This window comes from Rhinolophus sinicus, chromosome 16 (assembly GCF_057876585.1).
Source record: "Rhinolophus sinicus isolate RSI-liver-muscle chromosome 16, RSI-T2T, whole genome shotgun sequence".
Taxonomy (NCBI): domain Eukaryota; kingdom Metazoa; phylum Chordata; class Mammalia; order Chiroptera; family Rhinolophidae; genus Rhinolophus; species Rhinolophus sinicus.
This window is the reverse complement of record NC_142516.1, coordinates 74,256,179-74,268,362: the sequence shown is the minus strand read 5'-3', so window position 1 is coordinate 74,268,362 and position 12,184 is coordinate 74,256,179. Positions and strand designations below refer to the sequence as shown.

Genomic DNA, 12,184 nt, shown 5'->3' with positions numbered 1-12,184 from the left:
GACTACCACTTGCTTTATTGCTGCGATCTGGAAGCAACCCACAATATCTCCAAGGTATGTCTGTAAAGCACAGCATCCCTTCAATCAGGGCTCATGACTTGAGCACATCACTCCACCAACCTGAGCCTCGGTTTTTGTTAAAGTGTTTGTGAGGTTACATTCAGTCATCCAATGAAAGAACAGAGCATAGTGTCTTCTAAATATAATAGCAGTTGTCATTTATTCAATACTTCCCTACCTGACAATTGCCTGAATATTTTACGAGTGATGCCTTAGATCTAAGTTTCAAAACAACCATGAAACAATCAATATCCTAATTTTCAGGTGAGAAAACTGACTCTTATCCAGGTTCCTTCTGTCGCCCCTGCCTACAGGTGACAGAACTGGGTTTTACAAATATCAAGTTTTTTTGGCTCGAGTTGGGGCTCTTACCGCAGACTCACCGCCAATATTAAAAACGCGCTTTCCCCTCCGCCGTCCGCACGGGCTTTTCTTCGGCCCGGCGGCAGTCGGGGCCGGGCACAAGGTCCCTGCACCCCGGCCCGCACCGAACACCTGCTCCAGACCGGGTTCAGCCCGACCTGTGACCAGGAAGCTGAAGAGCCGGGGTAACCCCCACACCCCACCCGGCCTCCCCGAGGCCGAGGGCCCGCCCGTGCGCATACACCTGGTGCTTGGGGGTGTGGGGTCCTTCCCTCTTCCAACCCTAGGCACAAGCGCTCCCCTCTCAACTGGTCCCCGCGCTCTCACCCCAAACGCAGGCCCTTTGCTTTCCGAGGAGACATAAAGGTTACCAAAAAGCTTCCCAAGGCCCAGAGTAGAGCAAAGAGGTAGACCTACAGCCGCACTTGCGCAGAAGAAGCCCAGAATTCCCTTCCCAGAGTGCCGCGCGGTGAACCAGAATGATTGAAGACTACATTTCCCATAGACCTCCGCGTCCACTTCTGAAGTTACTTAAGGCCTTTCTGCATTTTGAGAGCCGGGAGAATGGTTTTTAAAAAAGTCTCCTGCCCAGGTTCTTTCAGAGCCAGAGGAGGTTAAGCTTTAAACTCGAACTCTTCTGGCAAATGCAAAGGTGGTCCTCTAGTGGCTCCCTACTGAAACAACAGCATTTTTCGCCCCACAAGTAATTTGAAGAAAATTGGGGAAATTTGAATTAGGATTGGATATTGAAAATATTAAGGAAAATTACCGTTATTTAAGTGAAGTATGAAAAAAATTCTGCTGCAGTGTTTTAGAAAAATTGACTTTGTAAAAACAGGCATAACGACGGAAATATTTAGGATTTAAATTTTATAGCTGTAAAATTGTAATTCTATAATATTTCAATCTGGGACCGCCACTCTGTTCCTTTACAACCCATGGACCCACCAATCCCTTAGCACCATCCTGGTGACCAGGGCGCCCAGCGTGGAGGCTGGTCAAACTATATTAAGTCAATTATAATACACTTTGAAGACGGAAAAGGAGCCACAGGTTGTACCTGACAAGAGACTGAAAATAACCACATAAGACAGCATGAGCATTAAAAAAATCCATAACCAAGGTGGGCCATAGCAGGAAGTCACATCTTTAGCCTGAAGCTTCCTTCAAAAAGTCAATCTTCACTTTAAGTGGGCCTGTCTATTGTCTTTTTGCACCTAAGATGACATCCTTGGAATGTCAGTAATCCTTTTTTCCAGACCAGGGCAGGAAAGTACAGAATGCTTCATTATTATTCTTGTCCCTTGATTAGCATCTCTATGTGAACTATTAACTATCCTGTACCCACTTTTGTGAAAGAAGTAGTCTCTCCAATTTACCTCTATCCAATCGCAGGGATTTTCCCACTTTTCTTTGTTGAAAGTAAATTGACACCTTGGGATGCTTAACCATGGAGATGGGAGGACTGCTGTTGGAGTTGGGCCCCTTGCTGACTCTTTAGTCTTGACTTCCTGTTGAACTCTGGTAACCTGGGAGTGGGGGGTAGGGGGGGAGGTCGCTATAGGAGGGAGCAGTGTTGGGCTCGACCCTCCTTTTTCCTGGCTACCGAGGACTGCCCTGTGTGTGTGCAGGTGTGTGTGCCTTCTCTTGGCAGTTCAGTTTTCTTTTCTTTTTTTTTCTTCTCCGAATAAACTTTTTCTTTTGGTGGATCATCCGGAGAATTATTTTGGCAGACAACAGCTTTCTCCCACCCACTTAATCTACCACCAATGGATTTTATGTAACCCTCCTCCTTTGATTCTATGTATAAAATAAACTGCAAACCGCCATTTTATGGAGCATTTTCTCAATCCATTGAGATTTTGCTTCCCAGCAATTATCAACAGTTTGGCTCAAACTCTTATAAGCTTTCTCTTAGTCTGGATGTTTTTCGTTGACAACTATAACATAAAGATCACAAATGGAGAGAAAGTGGTCACTGCATGTATATTTGATGGGAAAATTGACCTTAAAATGGTTCCCTGCCACATGGAACTGAGCTAAAATGGTGACCCGAGTGGAGAGAGAAGTCCCCAGCCTAAGCCCTAGCCCACTTCCACATAACCCCCTCCAAGCCACACCTTGAGCTAATCACCAGATGACACCTACCCCTTCCCCAACTCAAAGAAGTCCCCAACCCATAAAACCCTGCTCAAAACCTTGCTAGGGGCTCAGTCTTTTGGGAAGGATCCCGCTGAGCCCACTGGCATAAAGCTGACTCTCCTAAGTCTGTGAGTGCCGCTTGGGTTCTTTCCGGTCTTGGATTCTGCAACATATTCAACAAACATTTACTGAAAACTTGCTGTGTGTGTGGGGAGAGCCCCAGAAAGCAGTTTCCAGGCTCTTGGCCTCACATAGAAAGGTGCTGGCTCAGGTAGTAAATGGCCATCAACTGTGATTGCATGGCCATCAGCTGTGGCTAGTTGGCCGTCAGCTGTAACCAGTGAGCCATTGGCCACTAATATAACTGCTGTGGCTACGCTAGCAGAAAGAGAAAAGAATGGAGGCTAGCAAGAAGATGGTGGCTGGGCTAGCAAGAGCAGATTGCAGAGAGGCGGATGCCGCCAGCGAGAATATAGTGAGCTAGCAAGAGCGGACTGCAGAAAGGCGGATGCCGCCAGCGAGAATATAGTAGTATGACTCCCCCATCTATGGCTCCGTGGGTGTTCCTTTTTGGCCTCACCATGTCCTGCGTTCTTATGTGAGGAGTGGGAGCAGAGACCCCGCAGGCCTCCCGGCACGACACTGTGTAATAAACACCATTCTAGATGCTGGGAAAGCAACAACAAATAAGATTAAATTCCCTAAACCCCCGTGGAGTTTTACATCCGGCTTGTAGTGTATACTTATTAGGGACCCTTCAAGAAACAGATGTCAATTGTTAAAAAAGAAAAAATGGGACAGTTGAAGGAAGTCTAATAAATGGGTCTTTAAAAACGTGAGTAGGATTGGTGAAGCATCCTGTAACTAGGCATGTGATAATGGAGGCAATAAAATGAAATACGCATTGCTAAGAGAGTCACTTAAAACAGTCAGGAGGCTATTAAGGAAGTGGGGCCTATGCCTCACTTCACAGAGCTGCTATTAAGTTGCTATACTGTATTGCTAAACTCACCTCAAAACACCCTGTAGCTATAGACATCCTGGGGCCATAAGCACCCTGGAACAACAACTGCTACATGGACATATATGGACTTTACTTACTTCCTTGTAGCTTTTGTCTCCTGTGTTTTCATATTGGAACTAACCAATCCCTGTTACCCTAGCCAGCAATCCTTCATTTGCATGAAAGAGTTACACTTTGTGTCTTTTCCTTTATAAACCCTGTTTTTCTTTGTTTTCTCCAGAGCAGCAGTATGGGTTGCTAACTGAATTCAAATCTCTCAGATTGCAATCCTTTGCTCAAATAAATGCTTTTTATTCTTTTTCACAGCCTACACCCTTAACAATGGTAAGGAGACATTATCACCACTAGGTTTATAGTAAGGATAGGGAGTATTACCAGAACTTGTAAGAAAAGACCACCCTTAGAAGAATTTAGGAAGAGAAACATTGTAATGGCCATTACATGGCTTAGCACAGAGAGCCAAGCCTCCCTTTCTTCCTTCTGATGTCCTATCCTCTGTTAAGCATTTGTAAACCCCATTCAGTACTTATTCCTAGTATACCATTCATATGTGTCTCCTCCAGACCTCTTTGTCATCAGTTTTCCAGTCTTATTCTCATTAATCCCTGTACTTCTGGTTAATTCATTAAACGATTGGACACAAATCAGTATAGATCTAAACTCAGAACATGTCTATTCACAAAGTAAACAAGTAAATATACCTTCTTAAACTCTGTCTACTGGGAAGATTTCTTTTTACCATACATTTCAGAACCAACTCTAAGTGAGACTGTAATTGCAGTACTCATAACTTCTAATGATACCACCATACATTGTAGATTCAGTTTGGAGATTCAACCAGTATATGGGCAGGACTTGTGGTATAATCTTGTGATTAAGTTATTAGAAGTTTTGTTGAAGGGACTCAGCCTCCCCTTCAGTTAAAGCCTCCTGTCTATAAAATAGGATATATCAAGGACTGGGAAAGAGGATGATTTGTTTTGATGATTGTGTTAGTTTTCTACCGATAGACCTAGAATTTCACATATATATCAAGAAGTATCTTAGTAAGGTGTCTATCTATTTCATTTCAATGGATTTCATGATCAAAGAGCCACCACCACAGATCCCTTCATGTCACTACAAAAGATGACTGCATATCAGAAACACCCAAAGAGTTAAAAAATATTTGTCAGGATCCCATTGGAGAAAAATATATTTCATTGGTATGAAATGAAGCATGGCTGCTCCTGAGTTCCTGGTGCGTATACTCATATTGATAAATTTGGCCCTATTCAAATAATCAGCAATTCGCATAATCAACAAAGGACTGATATTCAGAATTGAATTGAACCCTCTAAACTAAACAGTAAGAAAACAAAAAAAAATCTAATTAAAAAATGGACAAAAGACTTCAACAGACACTTCATTAAAGAAGACATACAGATGGCAATAAGAGCATGAAAAGATATTCAACATAACTAGCCATTAGGGAAACATGAATTCAAACCACAATAATATCCACATTAAAAAAAAAAAAGTTAGTCACTTACCATGCAATATACCAGAATTAACCTAAACACAAGATCTAAAACCATAAAACTCTTAGAAGAAAGCATAGGGGTATATCTTCATGATATTGGATTTCACAATGATTTCATGCACATGACACGAAAAGCATAGGTAACAAAAGAAAAAGTAGGTAAATTGGACTTTATCAAAATCAAAAACTATGTGCATCAAAAGTCACTATCCACTGAAAAGGCAACCCACAGAATGGAAGAAAATATTTACAAATTTTATTTCTGACAAGGGATTAATATCCAGAATATATAAAGATCTCCTACAACTCAGCAACAACACAACCAAATCCAAAAAATGGACAAAAGACTTAAATAGACATTTCACAAAAAAAGATATACAAATGTACAATTATACATGCAAAGATGCCTAACACCACAAATCATTAAGGAAATATAAATAAAAAGCACAAGGAAATACCACTTCACATCCATTAGGATGACTATTATTAAAAACAAACAAACAAAACAGAAAAGTGGTGGTGAAGATGTGGAGAAATTGGAAACCTTGTGCACTGTTGGTGGGAATATGAAATTGTGAAGCCATATGAAACACAATATGGCAGTTTCTCAAAAATTAAATATTAGAATATAATCCAGCCATTCTACTCCTAGGTATATACCCAAAATAACTGAAATCAGGGAGTTAAATAGATATTTGTACATCAATGTTAATAGCAGCATTATTCACGATAGACAAAAAAGTGGAAACAACCCAAATGTTCATCAGTGGATGAATTGGTAAACAAAATATGATATATACATACAATGGAATATTATTCAGCTCTTTAGAAAGCATGAGATTCTAATATATGCTACAACATTGATGGACCTTGAAGACATATGCCAAGTGAAATAAGCCAGACACAAAAGGACAAATATTGTACTCGTATGATCCTACTTATATGAGGCACCCCTAGAATATTAGTCAAATCATAGAGATGGAAAAGTACAATAGTGGTTGCTAGGGGCTTGTGTGGGAAGAGGAGGGGAATTATTGTTGAACAAATGTGGAGTTTCAGTTTGGGAAGATGAAAAAATACTGGAGATGGATGGTGGTGATGGTTGCACAACAATATGCATGTACTTAATACCAGTGAACTGTACACACACAAAAAATGGTTAAAAAGGTAAATTTTATGTTATGGATATTTTATCACATTTTAAAAAGCAACTATTAATGACATCCAAATATCCTGGAGTAGAGAATTAGGTTATTGATAAATCTGAAATCTAAATCAAGTACTTCAAGTAATACACTGTTCTGTGGATTGCAGCCTATTGATAGTGATGCAATAGGTTAGGAATGCCTGAGGCACTCACCTGAGCTTATACTACTGTGGCAAGCACCCACAGATATTTCCCCAACTGGAGCCAATGTTATGGCTGGACTGGCCCTTATAATTCTTATTGTGATTTTAAGACGCACTTCACAGAAAACCATCAGGGAACTTTGAAGAGCAAGATTTATTATTCACAGGTCCTGCAGGGTACACAGGATGCTCAGGACCACACAGCTAGGTCTTGGGTAGAGAGATAAAGAAGGAGGGAGTGCAGACCCCGGGCTCTGCCTTTATTGGGGACCACAGGGTGGGTACCTAAGGTATTGCGGGTTCACATTTTGTTGGCTAATTTAAAGCACAAAAGTGGGAATTATGGTTCAGGAAAGCAAAAGTGGAGTCACTCAGGCAGTCAGTTATCTAGGGTCTTCTAAAAAGGGAACTTCCTGGGTAGGGGCGAGCTGGTTTCTTATGTAATTGTTTTGCTAGTAGCTGTCATGCAGGTGGCAATATGCTTATTTGAGATGGAAGTCTTTGAAATGGATTCTTCAGCAGTCTAAAGCTTAATGTCAGGCACTCACACGACATACATAATGTTTCCATGGTGCTTTATGACATCAGCATTTTTGTAAAACTACTATACAACTTAAAATTTGTTCAAACTAACAAGCAAATTCTGGAAATAACAGTCTGACATGTACTGTCTTTAGTATAGATTTAAATTTCAAAAAGATGTATCATTACACATATATTAGAATGGACAAAATAAAAAACAGTACTGATGTTACTTCAGTGGAGAAAATGGATCTCCTATATTGCTGGCAGGAATGTACAATAACACAGCTACTCTGGAAAACAGTTCGGTAGTTTCTTAAAAATTAAACATACACCATACAACTCAGTAACCCTGGGTATTTATGCTAGAGAAATAAAATTTATGTACACACACACACACACACACTCCCATAAAAATCTTTACTGCAAAATCCTAGAAATCCATGCTTCAACGCACAAATGGTTAAACAAACTAGCACATTCATACAATGGAATACTTCTAGGCTATAAAAAATAAACTATTGATACACATAATTTGGAAGTATCTTAAAAGAATTATGCTGATTTTTGAAAAGCTGGTCTCAAAGAGTCACACATTATAAGATTTCTCAAATGACAAAATTATAAAGATGGAAAAGAGATCAGTGGTTTGCGAGAGGTTGGGGGAAGGGATGGCGAAGAGTGCGACTATAAAAGGAGTAGCAAGCAAGAGTTCTTTAGTGATGATTAACAGCTCTGCATCTTGATTTTGGTGGTGGTCATATTATAGTTGTCATAAAAATGTCACAGTCTATACACAAATGAATGCATGAAAAAACTAGTAAGGTCTGTAGTCTAGTTAACTGTATTAACCAATGTCAATTTCAAGGTTTGATGATATAATGTTATGAAAGATGTTACCATTGAGGGAAGCTGGGTGATGTGTTCACTAGGGCCTTCTGTACTATTTTTGCAACTTCTTGTTAATCTATAATTACAGGCAATTTTTGCTTTATAAGGAAGTACAAGATTATAAAAATTATTGTGCAAGGTGAAACTGCAAAACATTCTTAATAATCAATAAGAAAAATTGTAATTGTTCTGTGATATTTACATATTTTTGCACAAAACTTTACAACTCCTACTGTTGATTATAAATATACAGGGAAATTAAAAAATAGTAAAACCAAAAGGCTGCATCGTTACGTTCTTTCTAAAAAGGCTTTCAATTTATATTTTAATTTTGAAGTCTTTTTAGGCTGACCTGTATAATATTTGTACCTTTTTCAGAACCTGTAACACCACGCTTTCCGATGATATGATTATGGGAATTTTTTTCCTCTCTCATAGTGGCATTGGGATTTGGGGGAACTTGCTACTTCTGGTGTCTATTTACATCTTTTTGAAGCCCAAGGAAATGATTTTCTTTCATTTGTCTGTTACTAATAATATGACAATTTTCAGCAACGTCTTTCCCTTGATAGTAAAGTCTTTTGGTATTAAAAATCTTTTAAATTATACTGGTTGTAAAGTATTTGAATTTTTATACAGAGTATCTCAGAGACTTTCACTTTGTACAACATGTCTCCCAAGCATGGTCCAGGCCCTTACCATCAGCCCCAGCAAATCCAGGTGGACTTGTCTGAAAGACAGAATGTACATGAATACTATGGCATTTCTTCTTTCATTCTGGGTCATCAATAGTCTCATCTATGTCAGGCTTGTGCCATTCATTTACACTATCAAACATGTTGTTACCACCAAAAATGTTTCAGTAAAAATGTGTTTAGCTGTATTACACATAGAAAATACAATGACATTCATTAATATGAGTGTTATCACAATTCAAGACTTAATTTTTCTCATTCTCATGAGTTGGTCCAGAGGCTACATTGTGATTTTCCTTTACAGAAACAGGAAAAATACTGAACATCTTCACAGCAGTAACTTTTCATCTAGAGCCTCAGAGCTATTAGAACCGTTTCACTCCTTATGATCTTTTTCATGGTCTTTTACTTAAGCAACTCATGCTATAGCCTTTACTTAAGTACAGTGAAGAAAAAGCATGAGTTTTGGAGAATATTTTGAACATGTTTTCTTCATGTTACCCTGTTTTGTGTCTATTTTTGCTTATTGGTAGAGAAAGTCATATTCGGAGTCCAAACTATCTTTATGAAGTACAGAAAGTCATCTCATCCCAAAGACATGTCAAAGCAAACTTTCACCTAGATTCTTCTTCCAAACCCAATTTTCTGGGAAGAGTTGGCATTCAGAAGAAATCATAGGGGGGCCGGCTCGGTGGCTCACGTGGTTGGAGCTCTGTGCTCCTAACTCTGAATGCTGCCGGTTTGATTCCCACATGGGCCAGTGGGCTTTCAACCACAAGGTTGCCAGTTCGATTCCTCGAGTCCTGCAAGGGATGGTGGGCTGCGCCCCCTGCAACTAGCAACGGCAACTGGACCTGGAGCTGAGCTGCACCCTCCACAACTAAGACTGAAAGGACAACAACTTGAAGCTGAACGGCACCCTCCACAACTAAGATCGAAAGGACAACAACTTGACTTGGAGAAAAGTCCTGGAAGTACACACTGTTCCCCAATAAAGTCCTGCTCCCCTTCCCCAATAAAAATCTTTAAAAAAAAAAGAAAAAAAAGAAGAAATAATAGGATTTAATTCTCAAAAATAAGATATTTCTTAGTCCACAGCATGACATATCTAAAAATCTTCACCCTCAATAAAGACAATCATATTGTATACATTATTTTTAATACAGCTTTTATTTATATACATAATCATTTAATATACATGTATGTATATAGATAAATAATTTTTAAATGTCAGATGTCATGATGGGATTTGCAACAAATCACTCAATACCTTTATTTTCCTCACATTATTTCTATGCATTCAATATGAAAACACATTTCAGAAACAAATTAGATCCTCAATCAGGCAGAACATAACTCTCCATTCCTTAAATGTGGGCACAATGACTTCCTATTAAAGAGCCTAGTATGGAAAGAGGGGGGAAAGAATAACTTTACAATGGAGGAACCTGAAAAACACCATTTCAGCCAGGTGATCAAGGTCAACATCAATAATGATTAAGTCAAGTTGATAGCACATATCCTTGATACTATATGATGGAATGATACTTTACTTCTGTAGTCTTCCTCCCCCAAACTTATAACTCCAGCCTAATCATCAGAAAAACATCAGTCAAACTGCCGTCAAAGGACATTTTTCCAAAACACCTAACTGACTAGCACTCCTCAAAACTGTCAAGGTCATTATAAACAATGAAAGTCTGAGAAGCTATCACAGACAGGAGGAACCTAAGGAGGCAAGATGATTGAGTATGTGGTATCTTGGTGAGATCCTGGAACAGAAAAAGGACATTAAGTAAAAACTAGGGAAATCCAAAAAAAGTGTACGTTTAATAATAATGTATCAATATTGACTCATTTATTATGACAACTGTACCATAGCAATGTAAGATGAAAAATGGGAGAAACTGTGTGTAGGGTATATGGAAATTCTCTGTATTATCTTTGCAACTTTTCTGTAAATCTAAGCTTGTTCTAAAATAAATAGTTTACTTAAAAATAAGGAAGTTAGGAAACATACTCACTTAAATTTGAAGAAAGAAAAATTTTCCTTGCCTAAAGTATGATGTGGAGACAGAGCCCCAGAGAGCAGTTTCCAGGCTCTCGGTCTCATGTGGAAAGGTGCTGGCTCGGGTAGTAGATGGCCGTCAACTGTGGCTAGTCGGCCGTCAGCTGTAGCCATTGAGCCATTGGCCACTAATATAACTGCCGTGGCTATGGAGGAGAGAGGAGGAGAGTCGGTCGGTTGGCAGCAAAGCGGACAGCAGGTCGCACGTCGTGTGAACCCAGCCTCCAGTGAGACCATAGTGGTATGACTCCCATACCTATGGCTCCGTGGGTGTTCCTTTTTGGCCTAGCCATATCCTGCATTCTTTTGTGGGGAGCGGGAGCAGAAACCCCGCAGGCCGCCCTGCACGACATATGAGTTCCTCACATTTTAAGATTTACCTGAGATCCTACTGTGAATAGATCTCAGGTTTGATGTTTATAATCTTATGGCACTAATTTAAACGTAAGTATGTATTTGTGTGTTACAAACAGCAATCTATAATTTTTTTTTTTTTAATTTGGCCCTTCAATAAGATTCAGATCAGAAAAATACCTGGCTTGATAAAAAATATCTGTGTATAGGTCCTTCTTTGCTAAGCACTAAATGAGGTGTTACACACTTCACATAATAATAAACACAAAATTAAATTCTGGATAAATATTCAAACTCTCAAACATGTAGAAAAAAATAATATAGGCTTTTACTTAATATGCTAAAACTTTCTAAGAATTAATTTCCCAGACTCAAAAACATTTGTCCAAAGCCCAGTTTTTAAAAAAAAATTCTTTGAACTCTTTCCAAAACTAACATGGCTGAGGAGTTGGAAGTGTCACAAATGAAGTCATATTTCAGCAACTAGAGACAGAAGAGATTGAGTTTGAGCTAAAATTTGTGATGAACATGTAACTTAATTTAGCAGTGTGTCCTGGTATCATACTAAGATAGAAATGCTCTTGGTTCATCAAAATATCTGTATAATTTTGGTTTCCAAACTGCTGTGTAAACAATCCCTCCATCTTGTACACATACTTGCATACCAAGTCAGAGGATAAAAGATGATGTGGTAGCTGCCTGAGAGTTAGAGAATTGAATCTCAGAATTTGAGAACTAGGACTCTTGGGGTCGGGGTGGGGGCAGGAGAGAGAGAGAGAGAGAGATGAAATTTTTAGTCTATTTCTGTGATATTTCAGTATCTTAATTCTACTGTCAGAAACGCAACTTGAAGTAGCTTGAGGAAAAGATGAATTTGTTCACTAACAAAATCAGGAAAAGGACAGAAAATTCATATTGTAGAAATTTGGCTTGGCTAAAAGAAGAACTAGACATCAATTGTTATCCCCTAGCTTTACTCCTGTCATTTTTGTTTCTGGCACATTTTTTCCAATGATACAATGTTTAAAAATCCCAGGAAAAAAATTCTGATTGGTCCCTTATGGAGAAGTATTCATGATTGGTCCATCTAGTGTAGACAGGGAATAAATCCATGGAAGAATCTATTAGACCAGCAGGAGCCAATTTGGTCAGGTGAAGAATTACCAGATGAGGCATCCACTTGGACAGCAAGA

At 39.1% G+C, this 12,184-nt stretch overlaps 1 protein-coding gene across 1 annotated transcript in view; it reads right to left on the bottom strand.

The window, feature by feature from the left end:
- Positions 1-12,184, bottom strand: part of LOC109438087 (uncharacterized) — an 82,578-nt gene that overhangs the window by 43,708 nt on the left and 26,686 nt on the right. The window contains 2 exon segments of the mRNA XM_088793421.1: positions 444-581; positions 751-953. Coding sequence (XP_088649547.1) covers positions 444-581; positions 751-953 — 341 coding nt within the window.